General features: G+C 38.7%; 1 protein-coding gene across 1 annotated transcript in view; it reads left to right on the top strand.

The window, feature by feature from the left end:
* Nucleotides 1-9,915, top strand: part of LOC140187006 (uncharacterized) — a 98,270-nt gene extending 88,355 nt beyond the window's left edge. Inside the window, exons 37-43 of the mRNA XM_072241867.1 lie at nucleotides 2,300-2,369; nucleotides 3,241-3,341; nucleotides 3,429-3,460; nucleotides 5,002-5,112; nucleotides 6,104-6,152; nucleotides 8,281-8,398; nucleotides 9,581-9,915. Coding sequence (XP_072097968.1) covers nucleotides 2,300-2,369; nucleotides 3,241-3,341; nucleotides 3,429-3,460; nucleotides 5,002-5,112; nucleotides 6,104-6,152; nucleotides 8,281-8,398; nucleotides 9,581-9,761 — 662 coding nt within the window. The 3' untranslated portion in view covers nucleotides 9,762-9,915. The remainder of the gene's footprint in view (nucleotides 1-2,299; nucleotides 2,370-3,240; nucleotides 3,342-3,428; nucleotides 3,461-5,001; nucleotides 5,113-6,103; nucleotides 6,153-8,280; nucleotides 8,399-9,580) is intronic.
* The last annotated feature ends 12,880 nt before the right edge of the window (nucleotides 9,916-22,795 follow it).

The raw sequence follows: 22,795 nt of genomic DNA, 5'->3' as shown, positions 1-22,795 counted from the left end.
AGGGGAAGGAGAACAAGCTAGAAGGTGATAGGTGAATTCAAGTGGATGGTAAATGTAAAAAGTTGGAGAAGAATGAATCTGATAGGACCATGGAAGAAAGGAAAGGAGGGGAAGTGATATGTAGGGAAGAACAAGAGGTAAGAGGCCAGAGTGGGAAATAGAAGAAAGGGAAAGCGGGAGAGGAAAAGAAAAAAAATTATCAGAAGGCAAAATCGATGTTCATTCCATCGGGTTGGAAACTACCCAGATGGAATATGAGGTGTTGCTCCTCCACCCTGAGAGTGGCCTCATCCTGGCAGAAGAGAAGGTCATAGACCAACATGTCAGAACAGGAAATAAAATGGTTGGCTACCTGGAAATTCTGCTTTAAGTGGATGGAGTGGAGGTGCATGAAAAAGCAGTCTTCCAATTTACATCAGGTCTCACCAATGTAGAGGAGGCCAAATCGGGCGAGATTGGATACAATAGGCAACCCCAACAGATTTATAGGTGAAGACATGTTCACCTTAAACACAAGAGATTCTGCAAATACTGGAAACTTTGAGCACACAAAGCCTAGAATAAAGGTACGGCCTCCTGTACATCAGTAAGACTGTTGCAGATTTGGGAACTGCTATGTCGAGCATTTTGCTTTGTCCACCACAAAAGGCAGGATCTCCAAGTGTCTATCCATTTCAGTTCAACTTCATGTTCCCATTCTGACACACCATTGCTTGTCTCCTTTACTGCCATGATGAGGCCAAATTCAGAGTGGAGAAGCAATACATCATATTCTGTCTGAGCAGCCTCCAACCTGATGGCATGAACATTGATTTCTCTAACTTCTGGTAATTTCTTCCCTTACCTACCCATCACCTTTCTCTGGTCCCTCTCCTCCTTTCCTTTCTTCCATAGTCCACTTCATCTTCAACCCTTTACCTCTTTCACCAATCCACTTCTAGCTTCTTACTGCATCCCATCCCCTACCAGCCTTCCCCCTCATCTGTCAACACCGAGCTTGTACTCCTTCCCTCCCAGCACCTTATTCTGGCTTCTGTCCCTTTCCTTTCTAATCCTACTGCAGGATCTTGACCTGAAATGTCGACTGTTTATTCTGTCCCATAGATGCTGCCTAACTTCCTGAGTGCTTCTAGCAAATTCTGCATGTTGCTCATTTTAAAGCCTCTTAAAGAGATATCATAAATTCTAGATATCATTCAACTTAATCAGTTTGTCAGAAGAAGTCAAGGGAACAGAAACTTATGGGCTGCATTGTACCCAAGGTTACCCTTAGCTAAGTTTACATTCATTATGAATAACAAGGTTGTGTTTACCTATTTCAGCTCTGCGATTTATCACATCTTCCCCATGAAGTGGAAAAGTCCATAATTTATAACCAGACTTGAAAGCATTGGCATTTGAGGCCCCATCGTTACTCCATGTACTGCTGATTGTCAGTGATAGTGAGAAACTGTTGAAGTACATTTACGTAATTAATTAAATGATAATTTTTAAAAAAATACTATATTGATAACTGATGTCATTTTGGTAGCTATACTAGCAATAGTAGCATCTAGTGACCATCCAAATCCAGCTGACTTGTTTCATTTAGAATGACTTCTCTACATTAAAAAGATACAACATAGATCATTACAGCATGGTACAGGCCCTTTAGCCTATGATGTGCCAACCTTTTGACCTACTCTTAAGATCAATTTAACCCTTTCCTCCTGGACAGCCTTCCATTTTTCTATCATCCATGTGCTTACCTAAGGTGTTGCAATCAAATTTTATAGAGGTGCTGTCCTCCTCAAAATGCAGACATTTTCTATTTTTATGTGGCTTTCTGAGCACGATCTTTCCATCCAATTAGAAAATATTTTCATTCTGTCCGCTGGTCATTATACAACATCACAATGTCTTGGGTTTTGTTTTATTGGAATAGGGGAAAAGATTATGGTCTTTTAATAATGCCAGACCATAATATACTCATGGAAAACATCATGGACAGTAACTAAGAAAAGAGAGGTGGAGACTTAAGAAGATTTACCTTCTGCAATCTCGATCATTACCAGTAGTTAATCCATTCCCTTCCACCATCAGATTTCTGAATGGAGTGACCAAGCAATATGAATAAGTTTAATTTCAAGATTTTGAATTCCAGTGCAGGAATGTGTATTCATACTTGTATCAAAATATTGGCATTTTTGCACTCAATTCTTTTAAAATTGAGCATTTATTTATTTATTTATTTATGTATGATGGTTGCTCAGAATACTTAATGTTGTACATTTTAATACATTTTTAAATTTTTTTTTAGAAATGGAATGTAAGGAAAATTTTATTTACAAGGCTTGTGCCCGGAAATCTGATGATTATTGTCAGGAGGGGTAAGTATGGGACATTTTTGTTTTATAGTTTAGTTGGATTGCAGTTAGTGTTTTTACATTGCCCCCTGGAATAAATAAATAATTTCCAAACATATTCTTCTCTTCAGAAGTTTGTTATAGCATGCAATTAAGCTGTCAAATAAGCAAATAGGTCACCTGCCATGTAGGAATCCGTTAGTCTCATGAGACCATGGATTTGCGCCTTGGAAGGCTTGCAGGGCGCAGGCCTGGGCAAGGTTGTATGGAAGACCGGCAGTTGCCCATGCTGTAAGTCTCCCCTCTCCACGCCACCGATGTTGTCCAAGGGAAGGGCATTAAAACCTATACAGCTTGGCACAGGTGTCGTCGCAGAGCAATGTGTGGTTAAGTGCCTTGCTCAAGGACACAAAACGCTGCCTCAGCCAAGGCTCAAACTAGCGACCTTCAGATCACTAGACAAACTTGGCGCCAACACCACCTGCCATATGGCTTAGTATAGCAATATTATCTTTCACCCTAGGCAAGCAAAAACTGGAGGCCATAAATTAAGGAAATCCTAAGGAAATTCAAGTCCGAGAAATAGTTAATTTGCCCAAAATAAAATTTAAAGCTATTTTAAATCCACTTACTCCTGGTGCTAAATTCTTTAATCATGCAAACTTATAAGACAACACAGTGGTGTTTGTCACTTGACTAGGCAATATGATTAATGTTCCTGATACTGAACCATTGGTCCACTGCAAGAATATTTTGTATTATTCCTCTGAACCTGCAGCAGGATTGGTGTGAGAATGTAGCCATTCTTCTGGCAAACTGCTGGGATAAAAGTCTAGAAGTATTTTGGGAAAATAAACAACTTCTGAATGTAATAACTTTACATTCTGTTTTTTAGTGTAATAATGAAGGGAGAAAATCTACTTTCTTATGAAGAAGGCTGTTACTGCCCAGATGGAATGATGAGATCTGAGGACAAGACAAAATGTGTTTCATCATGTAAGCTCAGAGTTAATAACAAATAATTTTGATTATTGTATCAATTAAAATCACAGAACTCATGAACCCTTTTCCCTGAAAAAACAGGTTGTCGGGACAGGGACGGAAAACGAAGATCGGTAGGAATTCAGAATTTGATATTCCCTTTTTGTAAAAAATACTTCATAAGAACATAGAGTACATTAATTACCAGTGGTATTTGTGGCTTTCACAACTTTCAAGGACTCTCCATGTCATGTTCTCGATATTTATTGTTTGTTTGTTTGTTTGTTTATTTATTTATTTTAATTATTATTTCTTGCTTTTGGCTTTTGCACACTGATTGTCTGCCTTGTTGAACGTGGTCTTTCATTGATTCTATTAGAGTTATTAGATTTATTGAGTATGACTGCAAGAAAATGAATTCTCAGGCTGTATATAATGATTTTGATTATACATTTACTTTGATCTTTGAATTTTTAGAATGGGAAACACAATTTGTTTTTCACTCCATCTTTCCTACTGATACAACCTTGTTGAAACAGTTTGATGAGACAGATAAATATGTGGAATGGAAATTTAGCTCGAATCAGTCCTTTGCCTTCCAAGTCATAAAATTTTATTATATTTTGGATTAGTAAAATTGTTATCATAACTTTGAACCAAATTATTGACTGTGTTAATTCATGTACTGGCTTGCAAGAAATGACAAACAGAAGTAGTTGTTGTAAAACATTAATGGCAGCTTCCAGGTTTGTTATTAACAAATTAAGAAGTAAACATTAGCTTTCTGGAACAGCAATAACTACCTGTTAGCAAACAAGAATCTATGTTGAGAATTTCAGAGCATTTCTCCCTAAATTTTGGTTGTAATTTCAGTAGCAATCCCAAGTAAATGGTACAAATGGCTATTCACAAAGTTTCTTGAGGGAACTATTGATCTCTTGTTGTATTACTCCTGCAAAGTTCCAGGCTGATACTTACAATCAATTACATGTCTGAATTGATAACTTTGTGGTTAATAAATCCAATTCTTACATGTCCACGTAACCAGGATATTGCCCCCAAATATTCATAGTGATTCATGTATTCCCAATTCTTCTAACAGAAAATTACCAGAAGGATTGGATATTAAGAAAGGATTCTGGAAAAGAAAATCTTGGTCATGTGGGAAGGTGAAAAGTTTCAGCCCACCTACTATATCTCTTAAAAGATGCAAATGAAAGCAAGCTGGACTAGAAACTACAGCCCCACAAGTACATGCAAGATTACAGAGTCAACATGCTAGCTGAGATGAGGCACACTAAGAAATGGCCGTGGTTCTAGGATCACAGCCCTGAATAATCTTTAAAAACAATCTTTAACAGTTTATTTTCAAAGAGCTTACAATCTTTTCAGTATTTTAACATCCAAGTTTCACTTGTGGCAAAGGAGTTGATTTAAATGGATTTGCCCTTCACATCACAATCCTGTATGTGTCGGCCATGGAAGTTCCATGGGAATGAATGCTTAGGCACATTATATTTAAACAATATACTTGTTAACATATATACTTGTTTATTTACAATGTCAATCATGGAATTTCTGTCACTGCCCATTTGATTCAAGAAATGTTAATATAATTTTTTTTTAATTCTGTGAAGCCAGTTGAATGTACTTATTTTGTTTCTTTCTTTCCAAGATGAATGAAGTATGGAAGTATGGGAATGATAATTGCACTTTCTACAGTTGTACTGCAAGGGGCATAATAGAAACTGTAAAGACATGTCCCATTACGACTAATTGCAAAGAGGTTTGTACATTAGTTAAGTTACATTTGATAACTTCTTTATCCTAAGGGTTGTTAACTAGGTAGATATGGTGAAATGAAAAGTGCAATTGTTTAACTGAAAGTAACAATCATTACAAAGCAAATAATTTGATGAATAAACCTAGGATTATAAAATATCCAAGGAACCTTAACTACAAAAAAAAATCAAATAGACAACGATGTGCTTTCTTTTATTCTTTTAGCATCAAAAACATTTCATGTATTTGGTATAAATAAGTTGTTAATCTAATATGTTGGCAGAGACACTAGTTAGGTTATAGTCAACACTCAAACAGAAATAATGCCTCATCTTCTGTTTATGTTTGCCTTTACTTGACTTCTAACTCTCTTTCCTCAATGCCATTTTAAGTGGCTTCCCTCTCCATCTCCACCTACTCCTTTTTTTTATTTTCTGTGCCACACTTTGTCACATTTTCAGTTTATCTCCCAACCCCTCCCACAGCAGAAATGTACTCAGCCTAATGTGTACCAATTCACATACATATTATGGTTTAGGCCATCAGCGTAACTCCAGGATAAAACAAATAAAGACTAGTAGCAGCAGATCGACATGCCAACTGAATATTGGAATCAAATAGAATAATCTTCCATGGCAGAAGGCCATCCATGGTGGAAGCTGTCTGTCATTAACCTCAACAACTGAAATAGGCTAATGTTATAAAATTTACGGCAAGAAAAATACATAACTGAGCGTTCAGATATTCAGGAACAAGTTGCTAACTAACAGATCCAAGGAAATCACAATGATTCTGCCACCTTTGAAAATAATTTGAGAATTCTGTGTTGTAACTTGAGGTATTTCTGAAAGACTTGTTAGCACGTAAGCAGATACCTTACTTTTTTAATTCACAACTTAACACATGACCACCTTGAGATTCCTATATAATCAAAGTCTAACAATGAATACATAGGTCATTACTATATTAACTGACTGTTAATTCTCATTGTTCAGTCTGACAAGACATGGGATGACGACCACTGCTGCCACACGTGTGCTCCAAGTAAGCATTTAATTATTAACAAAAGGCTTACATCTATAGAGCATTATATGAATGATCAATCAAATCTAACTTTCCTAACTAGATCTAATTTTGAATCAGCTGAAGGAATAGAACTTTCACTTCAGTGACAATTAATTAATTATGCTTGCTTTTTTTCTATCCTAACACCGGGATCTTCTGTAACATTATTAATTATCATCAGGAGCAAAACACCCAGTTGTTATTCATGTTCCCAGCTCTGATGAACCATAGAAGCTCTGTTACAATCTTTGGCTTACATTGGTAAATTAGGGAGTTGTTTTGCTATGTCTCCCCTCTCACTGTGAAATGGAGATATCTCTTTCTCCCTTATTAGGGAGAGAGAGAGGGAGATTCTGTTGTATGTTGAATACCAGGTGAACGAGTAGTCTTTGGGGTACTACAAGTCTGTGTCTTTATTGATACTTTGCTGCATGCTTGAGTGCTCGGTAGGGGGTGTCATTGCTTTTTTTTTGGTGGCTGGTGGGGGTGGGGGAGTCATGCCTTACTGCTGATTTTGCATGGGAGGGTGGAGTTGGGAGGGGGAGGCTTTGGGGTTCTAACATTTAACTGACATTCATTCTTTGGGGAACTCCTCTGTTTTCATGGATGTTTGTGAAGAAAAGGAATTTCAGGATGTATATTGTATACATTTTCTGACATTAAATGTACCTATTGAAGCTATTAATATAACACACTATAGATTCTAAAGAGTGTTTGCTGTCATTTTGGACCATATCCATCTTCAAATCAGAATTTTGTTTTTTTCTTCAGAATTAATATTATGTTATTACTAGGAATTATTACAATGTTTTGATAATGTTGAAACATTTGACCTAAAAGATTATTAATTATGGAATAATAGTGATAGGCCTCAAGTTATTACCAATACCTTTTTGCATATAAGTCAATCTTAGAGATTCATCTTTGCTAGATCTAATGATACAGTCTCTCCTACCCAAAACATTTTACCAGGCAGCACTATGAGTGATAAATTGCACAATGTTGGGTTATTAAACCTTGAACTTTGACCAGTGACATATAAGGTCAAGCTAAAAGAGTCACTTGAATGTAAAGATTTCCATTCATATATAACTCTGAGAGATGCCAAGAACTACAAAATCTACAAAAAAGCCAGCATAATTTTGATATATTTTCACAGTTGAAGAACAGCACAGCCTATTTATGTAAAGCAAAGCCCTTTCAACAACAATGATGTTGACCATTTGTTGTTATGGATAAATGCTGTTTGGGCACTGAGTTAACTCCCTTCTTCTTCTGCTTGGGCTGTTATCTCCAAGTGGTGCATATGCCATTGATGTACTCCCATCTCCAAAATCCAAAGTCATTGGTATGGTTGGAGTTCATCAATGTTTCTGTAATCCATTGTATCACTGTACAGGGGATTGACCTTTACAGCGTCACCAGAGTCTTGTTGGAAGGTCTTAACTATTTTCACCTCTCACGATGGAAACTTAGGGTTGGACTTTGTGAGTTACTATAGCTCTCTGAAATGAATGATGTCATGAGATCTTTAACAACCATAAGAATCTACCTTGAAATTAGTTTATATGACGTCAAATCAGCACATGAGGCTATGTGCTCATAACTAATACAAAAACAGCATGAAATTTCCATTAATTTTTAATACCTGGGATGCTGCATTAGCAGAAAGATAAATTGAAAACTAACACACTTGTTCACTGTACAGTGTTGTGAACAGAGTAGAGGATCATTGTTAGGGCATCAGAGTTTTAGGAGCAGTAGACTATGTCTCTCCATTCTCATTAGCTCTAGTTTTATTGAGGTTGAACATTAATCCTCATGATTCTTACCTTGAAGCAAAATAATACCTTGAGTTCCAATAAATCATGGCAAAGTTTTCTTTCACAATATTAGAATAAATAAGTGTCTTTTGCATGTTTATCTTGATTAACATTACTAGCTTTTATGCAGCCACGGGCATTCTGGAAGAAAATCTGTAAAGATTAGTTAAGGATATCTTAGTGTAAATGAACCTGCCAAAAGTCAAAGTTGCTTACTGTCTGAAATGTATAAAAATAAACTCTATTCAATTAGAGCTGAGGTATAAAAATATTATTCATTCCAGAAGTTACATGTAAGCAGATAACTAAAGCAACCACCATCACGAAAGTAATCAACAGTACAACCTATACAGCAGAAGTTGAAATGAATATCTGTCAAGGGAATTGCCCTGGCGTAACTGAGTAAGTATTTACCTATTAATTTTGCATTGTGATTTTAAAAATGAATCATTAAATACTGTTTTATAAGAGAGATTAAATAGTAACCGGACTGGACAATAACTAGAGGACTATTTTCTCAATAACTAATCAATTCTGTTTGAAAGATGCCGGTAAATTTAAATTTAACCTTCCATATGATAAGTTTGTTTCGCTCCATTTCCCACATATTCCCTGTCTATATGGATGTTTTAAGTACCGATGTTTGAAGTATTTTTTTTTATCCAGGAAGCCTGCAGATCGTGAGCACAACAAAGTTGATGCAGTTTGCTTATTTAGTGTCTTTCCTGTTCACTCCTCATGAAGGACAATTTTTCCACTGTTAGTTGACCAAGGTGGAGTCTTAAGCTAAAGTGTTGGATTTGCCCTTCTTTTAACCCAAGAACCTGGTAAATATGGTGAATTGCCTCTTAGGAACAGTTGCCCAGAACTTCATTGTGATTTAGCTCAGAGAGGCTGCATAGCGAAATTGTGATTAGCTATACATTATTAACTTAAACCGATTACTGCTGAGGATTTGAGAGCTTTTTGAAGTCATATTTGTTACTGGTGATTAGCTGAAAAGCTACAGGCCAAATTAACAACCTATTCCTCTGTATTTGTTGCTTCTGAAACTTCCTTCTCTCAAATGCACTCCAAGGACCTCCAGTATTACATCTGAGAATCCATGAACCCTCTGCTTTGATCCCTCACACTTTTTCAAATTTTACTTTTGCATCATCTAGTACCCACCATCAGTGGAAGTGAATGCTTGCTTACAATACAGTTCCACAAAAATTGCTTGTTACTGACACTTCAACGCTAAACATGCAGGAGTTTATATTAAGCTTTCCAAGCACATTTAAGCCATAGTATTTATATATAATCCAGACTTTCAGATAAGAAGGCCTTATTGACACAGAAACCACTTGGTAGCTGATTCCATTACAATATTTTAATCTCTATCTTTGTTTTGATTTATATATCTTAAATGTAATAAGATTTCTTGGGCTCAACATACGATTCATTATATATGAAGTTCACTTAAATATTTTAGATGAAGTGACCACCACAATGAAAGAGGTATATTTTGTTACATTGGTTATTGCGACTATATAATTCTATACTGTTGTTCATGTATTTATAACTGTCATCTTATTTTTCCAGATACAACACTAAGACAGACAAAATTGAACATCAATGTGAGTGCTGTCAAGAAACACAGACTGAAAATAAGAATGTGAATCTGATTTCCCAAGATGGTACATCAAACATTTTGTACAGTTACACCTATATTAAGTCTTGTGGCTGTGGGAAGAGCATCTGTCTTAAGCCGGCTATTCTTTAAACAACTTTTCTAGATGATTAAGCCTAATACTAAACCCAATTTTTTTATTACCTTTTGACAAAAAAATATAATTCATTACATTTAGCCAATCACATTATGTTTAGAAAGAATTGCTTCTAACTGATTTTCAAATTGAGACAAAAATATCTGTAACGTTAGCTAATTTGCTGCATGATTTTTTTAAACTTGTACTTACTTACTAAAGTTTATCAATAAATAACTGCAAGCAAATCTCCATGGTCAATTACTATCTGTTTCAAGATGGTTTAGTTTGTAAAATATTGAAACATAGATGAACACTTCATTCATCACATTTTTTTAAAGTTCACAACTGTTTGTTGTCAGTTCTGAGCAGCCCTGGACAGAAAAGGAGCATAAAGATTTACTAAAATCTGCCATTATACAATGTACCAGAAATATTCTCCAAAGCATGGTATTTTTAAGTTACTAGGACAAAGCCATTTTGTTTTTAATGGTGGAGTATGAATGTAACTCAAGTCAAGTCAAGTCACTTTTTATTGTCATTTCAACCATAACTGCTGGTACAGTACACAGCAAAAGCCAGACGATGTTTTTCAGGACCATGGTGCTACATGAAACAATACAAAACCCACACTGAACTACGTAAAACAACACAAAAACTACACTAGACTACAGACCTACCCAGGACTGCATAAAGTGTGCAAAACAGTGCAGGCATTACAATAAATAATAAACAAGGCATTAGGCACAGTAGAGGGCAGTAGGTTGGTGTCAGTCCGGGCTCTGGGTATTGAGGAGTCTGATGGCTTGGGGGAAGAAACTGTTACATAGTTTGGTCGTGAGAGCCCAAATGCTTCAGTGCCTTTTGCCAGATGGCAGGAGGGAGAAGAGTTTGTATGAGGAGTGCGTGGGGTCCTTCTTAATGCTGTTTGCTTTGCGGATGCAGCATGTGGTGTAAATGTCTGTGCGGGAAGAGAGACCCCGATGATCTTCTCAGCTGACCTCACTATCCACTGCAGGGTCTTGCGATCGGAGATGGTGCAATTTCTGAACCAGGCAGTGATGCAGCTGCTCAGGATGCTCTCAATACAACCTCTGTAGAATGTGGTGAGGATGGGGGGGGTGGGAGATGGACTTTTCTCAGCCTTCACGGAAAGTAGAGAAGCTGCTGGGCTTTCTTTGCTATGGAGCTGGTGTTCAAGGAGCAGGTGAGATTCTCTGCCAGGTGAACACCAAGAAATTTGGTGCTCTTAACGATCTCTATGGAGGAGTCGTCGATATTCAGCAGAGAGTTGTCGCTCCATGTCCTCCTGAAGTCAACAACCATCTCTTTTGCTTTGTTCACATTCAGAGACAGGTTGTTGGCTCTGCACCAGTCCGTTAGCCGCTGCACCTCCTCTCCATATGCTGACTCATCATTCTTGCTGATGAGACCCACCACGGTCGTGTCATCAGCAAAATTGATGATGTGGTTCGAGCTGTGTGTTGCAGCACAGTCGTGGGTCAGCAGTGTGAACAGCAGTGGACTGAGCACACAGCCCTGGGGGCGGGGGGGGGGCGGGGGGGGCCCGTGCTCAGTGTGATGGTGTTGGAGATGCTGCTTCCAATCTGGACTGACTGAGGTCTCCCAGTCAGGAAGTCTAGGATCCAGTTGCAGAGGGAGGTGTTCAGGCCCAGTGGGCTCAGCTTTCCAATCAGTTTCTGAGGAATGATTATGCTGAACTGAAGTCTATGAACAGCATTCGAATGCACATGTCTTTTTTATCCAGGTGGGTTAGGGTCAGGTGGAGGGTGATGGCAATGGTGTTGTCTGTTGAAAAGTCTGTCAAAAACTGAACTTTTCAAATAATTTCCTCACCTTTATTCTAAAACATCACTGCCACTGTGTAAGAAAATCACATAGTATCAAAGGGAATACTGTTTTGAGGTGGCAAAAAGAAGTTACTGCTATTTTGCCTGTGTAGTAAGTAGTTTTGATACTTGGAGGTTCCTTTCATCTAAATCTGTTTTAGAACTAGTGAAGATTTCAATGCAAATTTTTCGAAAGGAAATCTCTATATTCTATGCAATAGAGGAGACTAGATTGGAAAGAGCAAATCATTTATACACAAACTGAGGTTTTCTCTGATTATATCTGGGAAATGAAAATCTGTTAATATTCTAAGTGTGGGACTTGCCTTATTTATCTTTTGATGGATAGAGGTTATTTCTTTGGGGTAAAGGTAATAGTGAACTAATAAAGGAATGCAAATAATTTAGAAATGTATTTCATGGAGATACTTGAAGCCCATAATGACTGGAGATGTAGCACATAATCAATTTTTCTCAAACTCTAGTAATTCTCCATTTTCAGGCATTGTTCTAACAGTGATTTTTGAGTAAAAATAGCATTTGACTGTTCGAAGAAAATTCAAGTCGGTTTATGAAATTCCTTAATCGTGTAAAACTCACAATAAACAGTATACACGATAATAATAAATACAACAATAAATACCACGAAGGGACAAAAAAATGGAACGGTACAAAGCACAGTTATGTAAACTGAGATAATGCAAAAAGAAATGCTAAAGTGAGAATAAGAACAGATAGAATTAAGTGTTCAAAAGCATGGTAGCATCATTGGGAAGGGAATATGAAAAGGTGATTGATTCCGGTGTCTAACAGCAGTGGGAATGAAACTGTTCCTGCATCTGGTTGTTTGGACTTTCAAGCTCCTGTACCTCCTCCAAGAAGGTAGAAAGGAGAAAAAGGAATGGCCAGAGTGGTAGGCATTCTTGACGGCATTGTTAGCTTTCCTGCTGCGTTGCACTGTGAGGATAGACTGGATGGAAAGATATTAAGAGCCTGTGATAGATTGGACTGTGTTTACCAGTCTCTGCAGGTTCTGGTAATCTAGAACAGTATATTTTGCCAAACAGGCTAAAATGCAGCTTGTCAGGAAAGTATCCATAGCACATCTGTAGAGGTTTGAGAGAATCCTTGTAGTTCAACACATCAGTGCAATGCAAAGTATTGCTCATAAAGCAGACACTACCACCTTGCCTCTTGCTGTAGAGTGTTGAGAGATATTGAAAAAAAAATCATTGACTGTTAGAGAATGTAATAATACTGGAGCTGAGCTGAAAGTTGTTCCATGACTTGCTTTGCCCATCATTGAAAGGTCATTAAATTTGATTGTATTGCATTGTAGTTATGTGTGTGTGTGTGTGTGTGTGTTTAGGGCAGTATTGAAGATCCTCCCTCTGTAGTTGTGTTCAAGGCTTCCTTCATTAGTTTTCACTACTGTCAGTCATGCAATTCCCAGATGGACAATCAGGAATACCATTGCATTCAGATGTAGCAAACACGATATGGTAGCGTAGTGGTTAGCACAACACTGCACAGTACCAGCGACAAGGGTTCAATTCCTGCCACTGTCTGTAAGGAGTTTGTATGTTCTCATCGTGACCATGTAGGTTTCCTCTGGGTGCTCCAGTTTCCTCCCACTGTCCAAAGATGTACAGGTTGGTAGGTTAATTGGTCATTGTAAATTGTCCCGTAATTAGGTTACGGTTGAATGGGCGAGAGGGTTGCTAGGCAGAGTGGTTCGAAGGGCTGAAAGGGCCTATTCTGCATTATTACCTCAACAAAAATTAAAGTAAGATTCTCCATTGCGGTTTCCGTAACAATTTTGTTTTATTGCAGTTATGGATTGGTTGAAATTGCATTGACTTAGTACAATTAACAGTTCCACAGAGTTTTCGTTCTCCTGCCTACTGATTCCACAAAATGAAGTAAGTAGATTACTGAAAATCTAATGCTTGTTCACATTTCCATGGGTAATGCTCTTTGGCATAATAGTCAAAAATCTGCTGCTCACCTATGGCTCACTGATTTTGCATGATATTTCAAATGCTAAAATCCTGAGCTCAATTCTAGTATGTTGGAATTGGACAACGAGGGGTGATATTCATATCTATTGAGAGTAAAGAGAAGAAAATCAAATGGCAAATTATTGGTGGAGGCTCATTTGATCCAAGGTAAGTTGGAAAATGGGATCCAAAGTTGGATTGGAGATAGATGACAGAAAATAATGGAGGAGGTTTGACTGAGTTTTGAAGAACTGAGGGATCTTGGTGTATAAGTTTAAAGGTTCTTGAAGGTATCAGTGTATGTAGACAATGTGATTAAAAAGACATATGATATAGTGTTGTTAATTAGTCGGGCGTTAAATGCAAGAGCAGGGAAATTTTTTATAAACATTGGTCAGATCTCAGCTGGAATGTGCAGTTCTGAAAGATATGATAGCATTGGATTTCTATGCAGGTATTTGAGAGAGGGGCTACTTGGCCATGAGGAAAAACTTGTTCCAGCTTCTGCAGTAGAGTATAGAGAAGTACAGTACATAAATAGGTGCTTTGGCCCACTAGTTCATACAAAAACCATTTAAATTGCCCACTCACATCCACCTGCTCTGGGCTCAGAGCCCTCCAGGTACCTACTGAAACATTTCTTAAATGTTGAAATCGAGCTCACATCCACCACTTGTGTAGGCAGCTCATTCAATGCTCTCACGACCCTCTGAGTGAAGATTTTTTCCCTCATGTTCCTCTTAAATGTTTCACCTTTCATTCTTAACTCATGACTTCTGGTTGTCGTCCCACCCAGCCACAGTGGAAAAAAGCCTACTTCTTTTTACCCTATCAATATCCCTCATAATATATATACTTCTGTCAAATCTCTCTCAATCTTCTACATTCTAAGGAATACAGTCCTAACCTATTCAATCTTTCCTTATAACTTAGATCCTCCAGACCCGGCAACATCTTTGTAAATTTTCTCTTGTACTCTTTCCTGTATGTAGGTGATCAAAACAATGCACAACACTCCATATTAGTCCTCACCAACATCTTATACAACTTCAACATAATATCCCACCTCCAATACTCAATATATTGATTTATGAAGGCTAATGTGCCAAAAGCTTTCTTCATGATCCTATCTAGTGTCCTATCTATGATCCTAGTTGGATGCATCAGCAAGGGAGATGAGGTTGAGTACAGGGCTACGGTAGGAAACTTTGTCACATGGAGTGAGCAGAATTATCTGCAGCTTAATGTGAAAAAGACTAAGGAGCTGGTGGTAGACCTGAGGAGAGCTAAGGTACCGGTGACCCCTGTTTCCATCCAGGGGGTCAATGTGGACATGGTGGAGGATTACAAATAACTGGGGATACAAATTGGCAATAAACTGGATTGGTCTAAGAACACTGAGGCAGTCTACAAGAAGGGTCAGAGCCGTCTCTATTTCCTGAGGAGACTGAGGGCCTTTAACATCTGCCGGACGATGCTGAGGATGTTCTACGAGTCTGTGGTGGCCAGTGCGATCATGTTTGCTGTTGTGTGCTGGGGCAGCAGGCTGAGGGTGGCAGGCACCAACAGAATCAACAAACTCATTCGTGAGGCCGGTGATGTTGTGGGGATGGAACTGGACTCTCTCACGGTGGTGTCTGAAAAGAGGATGCTGTCTAAGTTGCATGCCATCTTGGTCAATGTCTCCCATCCACTACATAATGTACTGGGTGGGCACAGGAGTACATTCAGCCAGAGACTCATTCCTCCGAGATGCAGCACAGAGCATCATAGGAAGTCATTCCTGTCTGTGGCCATCAAACTTTACAGCTCCTCCCTTAGAGGGTCAGACACCCTGAGCCGATAGGCTGGTCCTGGACTTATTCCATAATTTACTGGCATAATTTACATATTACTATTTAACTATTTATTACTATTTTTCTATTACTATTCTATACTATTTATTATTTCCATGACTATTACTATTTACTATTTACTAATAGTAATATTACTATTACTAGTTCTATTACTATTTATTATTTATGGTGCAACTGTAACGAAAACCAATTTCCCCCGGGATCAATAAAGTATGACTATGACCAGGACTATGACTACCTATGACGCCACTTTCAACAAGAGATGGACTTGGATTCCCAGATCCCTTTGTTCTACCACACTCTTCAGTGCCCAAACATTCACTGTGTAAGACCATTGTTGGTCCTTCTGAAGTGCAACACTTCACACTAGTCTGCATTTAATGCCATTAGCGATTTTTCAGCCCAGTTTTTCCAGCTGATACAGATCCCTCTACAAACCATGATAGTTTTCCTCACTGTCCACTGCACCCGCAATCTTGGTGTCGTCTGCAAATTTGCTGATCCAGTTAACCACATCATCCTCCAGATCGTTGATAAAGATGACAGACAACAATGGACCCAGCACTGATCCCTGCAGCACATCACTAGTCACAGGTCTCCAGGCAGAGAGGTAACCATCTACTACCACTCTCTGGCTTCTCCCACAAAGCTAATGTCTATTTTACTACCTCTTCTTGAATGCCAAGTGACTGAATCTTCTTGACCCACCTCCCATGCAGGACCTTATCAAATGCCATGCTAAAGTCCATGTAGACAACATCTATTGCCTTGCCTTCATCCACTTTCCTGGTAACTTCCTTGAAAAACTGTATAAAATTAAGTTTGACATAACCTACCATGCACAAAGGCATGTTGTATCTCCTTAATCAATCCACACCTATGGGCATAGACATTGATCAGTAGTTGAGAGAAGTCAAACTGATGTGGCAAATTTTGAAGATCTCTTGGGTGAAGTACTTCTACTCCCTATTTAAGAAAAACTTTTCTTTTCTGCTAAAAAAAACATTGTTTTGATTGGCATGATGTATAATTTCCAGGATCATGAAAATGATCCCAGGATTGAAAAGCTTGTCATATGAAGAGTGTTTGATGACTCTGGACCTGTAATTACTAGAATTCAAAGAAATGAGGAGTGAACTAACTGAAATTTATTGAATCATAAAATGGCTTGATTGAGTGGATGTTAGCATTTTTTTAAGGCATCCGTTAATCTCATGAGACCATGGGTTTGTGCCTTGGAATGTTTCCAGGGCGCAGGCCTGGGCAAGGTTTTTATGGAAGACCAGCAGTTGCCCATGCTGTAAGTCTCCCCTCTCCATGCCACCGATGTTGTCCAAGGGAAGGGCATTAGGACCCATACAGCTTGGCACTGGTGTCGTCGTAGAGCAATGTGTGATTAAGTGCCTGGCTCAAGGACATACACACTGCCTCAGCCAAGGCTCGCACTAGGGACCTTCAAGTCACTAGGCGAATGCCTTAACCACTTGGCCACACACCACACTGAGTGGATGTGGAGAGGATGTTTCTTATGGTGGGAGAGTCTAAAACCAAAGGACACGGCCTCAGAATAGAAGAGTGTCCTTCTAGAACAGAGGTGAAGAGTAATTTCTTTAACCATAGAGTGGTGAATCTGCAGAATTCTATGGAGGCCAAGTCTTCATGTATGTTTAAAGCTGAGATTGATAGATTCTTGATTGGTCAGAGCATGTAGGGAAATGGGGAGAAAGCAGAAGATTGGGGCTGAAAGGAAAATTGGATCAGCCGTGATGAAATGGTGAAGCAGACTCAATGGGCCAGATGGCCTAATACTGCTCCTATATCTGATGGTCTTATGATCACAGGAAACCTACCTTTGAACTCCCTGGGCCACTGCAGACTGCCAAGACAAAATGTTTTCTCAGAGGATGGTAATGCATTGGGGTACTTTTGTTACTGAGCATAATCTACGCGTCACATTAAAGACCTGGGCAACTGAAAATGCATGGAAATTTGGAAGATAAATGCAGCAAAACCATTACATATAAAAGATATTGTGATTATCACAGGAAAGCTGCAGTTCTGTAATTTATCCACTAATTAATAATGGGCCAAATCCTACAGATTTTGAAGGCAATGTTTGTTGGTTTCCGCTGGGAGAACTATTAGAAACGATACTGAAGAAAAGTTGGATCAAAGGAGCATGAGTGTAGACAAACATCATGAATAAAAATGTCCTGATCTTAATAAAAATGAAGAAAGCCTTCATGAGAACAGTGATACTGTCCATCCATGAATCTGTCAAGTTTTAAAAAGAATGTTTAAACCAAGAAGCTTTCAGGGTTCCCAAGGACAATAAACATGAACATAAACAAATGAAGTAGAAGCAGGAATAATCTTTCAACTTAGTGTTTGGGCTCCTTTGTTAGATGTGGATAATATCTGCCACTTTTTGTGACAAGAGCATTACTTGCCATTTATCAGTACTTTCCTAAGCATTGTCTAGTTGTAGCTCCATGCAGGTATAGAATGTATAGAATGTAATTGATGAAGTTGCCAAAGATAATTGGGCAGAGGATACAGCCTGGAGGAAGATATGAAGGGTTATCCTGTAGCTGGGGTGATAGGCCATGTTTTTTTGTGTGTGTCAGTGTAACTCCAATTATTAGAGTATCTTGATCGACATTGTAATCAAATTTAGAACTGTGGCCACAGTAAAACAAAAACTGGCATTACTTATCAGATTCCTAGCAAGAAAGCATTGCAATACCATTTTAATGATACAATTGGCTGATGAATTGAAAGTAGGTTAATTGTATGCAAAGTGTTATATTGGATTTGATTAGTCTTTGTCTGTTTTGGCAAGTGGATATCAGTTTTGTAACTAGGTTGTGAAGGCTCATTGCTCAGACAACTGTATTTGGAAGCATGAGTAGGTATGAGGTCAGCAAGTTAAAGGCTGAGTGTAGTGGTTTCTGATCATTATTACTGACTCTTGCTAATAATATTATTCCCATTAATAGATAGAAAATTGTTTATTTCTATGATGATGACTGGATGATGAAACTGAATGAATAGAAATGTGTACAAGGTATTGGGAAGACACAAGCTTTTTCTTTCTCTACTGCCAAAAGCTGTCAGTAACCTGCTCGCCAACTCCATCACTTTCTCTGACCGTTATTTAAAAATTAAACTGAAGATGTGTTAACCTGATGATGGGCTTCAGATATGAACTGTGTGTCCATAATCACTGATATCTTTGACAAACCCCTGCAATGGAGGATTACTTATTTCCATTCTTGTGGTTTTAAACTGGTTAATGAGGGTGACTTGGAATGAAGTGATAGACATAAAAGGTCCTATGGTCACTTAACGCTCTCTTCTAAGGCTTTCATATCAGGGCAATACCAGTACATCATAGCACCTAGATACCAGAACACCAACATTGGGTCAACACACATAAAAAACCAAAGTAATTTAGCAAGTCATGCAGTATCTATGAAGTAGATATTTCAGGCCTAGATTCTTCATTGGGACTGGAAAAGAAGGATGCAGAAGCCAAGCTTAGTTCTCTTGCCTTTCTAGTGAATTAGAAATATTTTGCAGTCATTAGTCATTAGTCATCTAGTCATTTAGTTATTAGTCATCTCTACCTCTATAACTAAAACCTCTCTCATCCTTTCAAATGCAAGTTTCCTATTACCAAACACAATTTTCTGTTTGAGGACTAATGTTTTATAAAAAATAGCACACTTTGCTTATGTAACTTATTTTTCTGTAAGTAAGGACAAAGGTCCCATATGATTATTAGATTATTAGATTATGAGGACACACAGTCCTCTTTTATTGTCATTTAGTAATGCATGCATTAAGAAATGATACAATATTCCTCCGATGCGATATCACAAAAACATAGGACAGACCAAGACTGAAAAACTAACAAAACCACATAATTATAACATATAGTTACAACAGTGCAACAATACCATAACTTGATGAAGAACAGTCCATGGCACAGTAAAAGAGTTCAAAGTTTCTCAAAAGTCCCACATCTCACGCAGACGGGAGAAGGAAGAAAACTCTCTCTGCCATGCCCGACCACAGTCCGACTCTGAGTCGTCCGAAAACTTCAAGCTGTGATCATCCCTCCGACACCGAGTACCGAGCACCATCTCTATCCAAACGTTTCGACCTCAGCCTCGGTCGCCAGCAGCAGGTAAAGCCGGGGTTTTTGGGGCCTACCCTTCAGAGATTCTCGATTGCACAGTAATAACAGCAGCGAACCAGGCATTCCAGAAATTTCTCCAGATGTTCCTCTGCTTCTCACGTCTGTCTTCATCAAATCAGAATTGTCCACGGCCCCTATTTAACAGATATGATATCATTTTCACCGGAGAGCTGCGCACGCTGCGTCGCACTGCTATCTTCTCCTCCCGCCGTAGAACTATCACCTTTAAATATTTCTATAGATATACGCCATTTTTTTCTACTTTTGCATCTTTTAAAATTACAATATTTACATTGTATTACAATATAGTAACCAGGTATATCACTTCATATTCTGCATTAAATTTAATGTATATATGCACATTTTACCAATCATCTTTTGTTCTACCTAAGTCTGTCACTATTGAATTAATGCATTAAGTTAACAAATTTCATGACACATGCTGATGATACCCTGTAATAAACCTGATTCTGATTCTTCAGATTTATTTGTTATGCATAGAAGTTCACCAGTGATGAAGTTCTGTATATTGATGTCAGGGTGAACCTTTAAAGAGAAGAGCTGGGATTATCATAGACTAAATAGAAACCAGAGAATATGACTAGAGATCAATGGCTAAGGGTGAAAAGGGAAATATTTAAGGGGGAACCTGAGGGCAACATCTTCGCTTATAAGGTGGTGTGAGTGTGGAACGAGCTGCCAGAGGAAGTGGTGGAAGTGGGTTCGACTGCAACATTTAGAAGTTGGATCAGTACATGGATGGGAGGGGCATGGAGAGCTATAGTTCAGGTGCGGGTTGATGGGACAAGGCAGACTGTCAGTTTGGTATGGACTTAATGGGCCAAAGGGCCTGTTTCTGTGCTCTAATGCTCTATGACTATGACTCCTGGACCTCTGGGATTGCACAACCTCATCCAACATTGTTAAATTCACTTTTGTAGCTTCTAGTCACGTGTGGATGTCTAAAGGTGGCTAAGTTCTTAAAATGCCACTCCAATGTTCTTGAAATCATAGGCATCATATTTGGAGCATAGCACACTTTGCCTCACTACACAGGTACACTGGTTGTTTGGCGTTCTAACTTGATGTTCCTCAAGCCAAGCATCTTGTGTTTTCCTCTGCTCTCTCTTTCTACGGTGTATAGTATGCAACAAAGTTGTTTGTTCACAGGAATCAGATATCACATTTATGGTAAAGGAAGTAGGAGTGTGTGATTATAAGTTAACTTCCTGAAATGCTTTAATTGACAGCTGATTTTTAAACAGTCTATTCACCATTTCTTGTACTTTCTCCTAGCAGGGGCATTCAGCTGTTCTGCTCCATAACTCCTTTAGCCCCCTCTGGGCTATAATAGTTTTGAACCTTTGCTAATGCTTTCTATCCAAAGACATACTTCCAAGAATGTCAGCAAGTTTTAATCAGGTAGCAGATAAAAAAATAGCTGACAATGATGGACATATGACACAAAATTGCTGGAAACAGTCAACAGATCAGGCAAAATATTTAATTCATTTTTGAATGTTGGCAGCACAGACAATGTCTACTTCCCTAGAGGTGGTGAGTTGCTGCCTTGAGCTACTCCTTCCAGTGAAGATAAACATTGCGATTAAGTCAGGAAAACCAGTAACTAGAACCAATAATGGAAAAAGGCCAATGATGTATTTCTAAGTCTGGAAGGCATCCAGTTTGCAGGGAAGCCTGTAGTTGGTGATATTTTCTCAAACTTATTACACTTGTTCTCCTTGTGGTAAAAATTGCAGATGCTGTTGGAGTAACCTGGTCAAGTAGGGGCTCACTTCAATTGTTGTGCTGTAGTGGTGGAGTGAATGATAGCTTAATTGGTGGATGAGGTGCTACTCAAGTGGACTGACTGAAATTTGAGGAAGCTACATTCATTCAGGCACCTGGAGAATATCACTACAGAATGCTGGAGGAACTCAATAAGTCAGGCAGCATCCTTGGAGGGGAATAAACAGTTGGCATTTCAAATTGAGATGCTTCATTGGGACTGGAAAGGAATGGGGAAAAAGCCAGCTTAAGAAGGGAGAGAGAGGGTAAGTAATACAATCTGGCAAGTGATATTTGAGACCAGGTGAAGGGGAAGGTGGGTGGAGGGGTGGCTTCAGTGAACTAAGAAACTGAGAGTGGATAGGTGGAAGAGGTAAAGAATCAGAATTGGAATCAAGTTTATTATCACCGGAATGTGTCGTGAAATTTGTTAACTTAGCAGCAGCAGTTCAATGCAATACATAATATAGAAGAAAGAAAAAGAAAATAATAATAATAATTAAATAAGTAAATGGATTACAGTATACGTACCTTGAATGGAATAAAAATCATGCAGAAAACAAAAATAATATATATTAAGAAAGTGAGGTAGTGTTCAAGGGTTTAACGTCCATTTAGAAATCGGGTGGCAGAGGGAAAAAGCTGCTCCTGAATCGCTGAGTGTGTGTCTTCAGGCTTCTGTATCTCCTACCTGGTGGTAACAGTGAGAAAAGGACATGCCCTGGGTGCTGAAGGTCCTTTATAATGGACGCTGCCTGAGGGCCAAAGAAGAAGGAATCTGATAGGAGAGAACAGTAGACCTTAGAAGAAAGAGAAGGAGAAGAGGATCCAGGGGCAGATGATTACCAGGCGAAGAGAAAAGAAGGGGTATGGGGTCAGGGATAACCAGAATAGATAATCAAAAGACAGATGGAGGGAGGAGTAGAAATTGCTGGAAGTTGGAGAAATCGATGATCATAACATCACTTTGGCGGCTGCCCAGATGGAATATGAGCTGTTACTCCTCAAGCTTGAGTTTGGACTCACCATGGCAGTGGAGAATGTTATGGACAGACATGTCAGAATGGGAATGGGAAGGCAAATTGAAATGGGTACCCACTCCTTTCTGTGCTGGAGAGTTTACCCTCAAGCTACTTTCTTTAGCTTCTAAGTGATGAAATGGTTTTGCAGCATCAAGAATCACTTTTGACCTAGCCACTAAAAACATGTTTTTCATGTGTCAAGTATGTGGTAATGTCAGCAAACTGTCAACAAAACCAAGGAACTCAATCTCTGCAACTTCGGCCATCTCAACAGATCCTTCCACCAAACACAGCTTTACTGTCCCCATGCCCACTTCTCTGCTTCACCACA

The sequence above is a fragment of the Mobula birostris genome, chromosome 23 (genome assembly GCF_030028105.1).
Source record: "Mobula birostris isolate sMobBir1 chromosome 23, sMobBir1.hap1, whole genome shotgun sequence".
In the NCBI taxonomy this organism is placed as follows: Eukaryota; Metazoa; Chordata; class Chondrichthyes; order Myliobatiformes; family Myliobatidae; genus Mobula; species Mobula birostris.
This window is presented reverse-complemented; position numbering and strand designations above follow the sequence as displayed.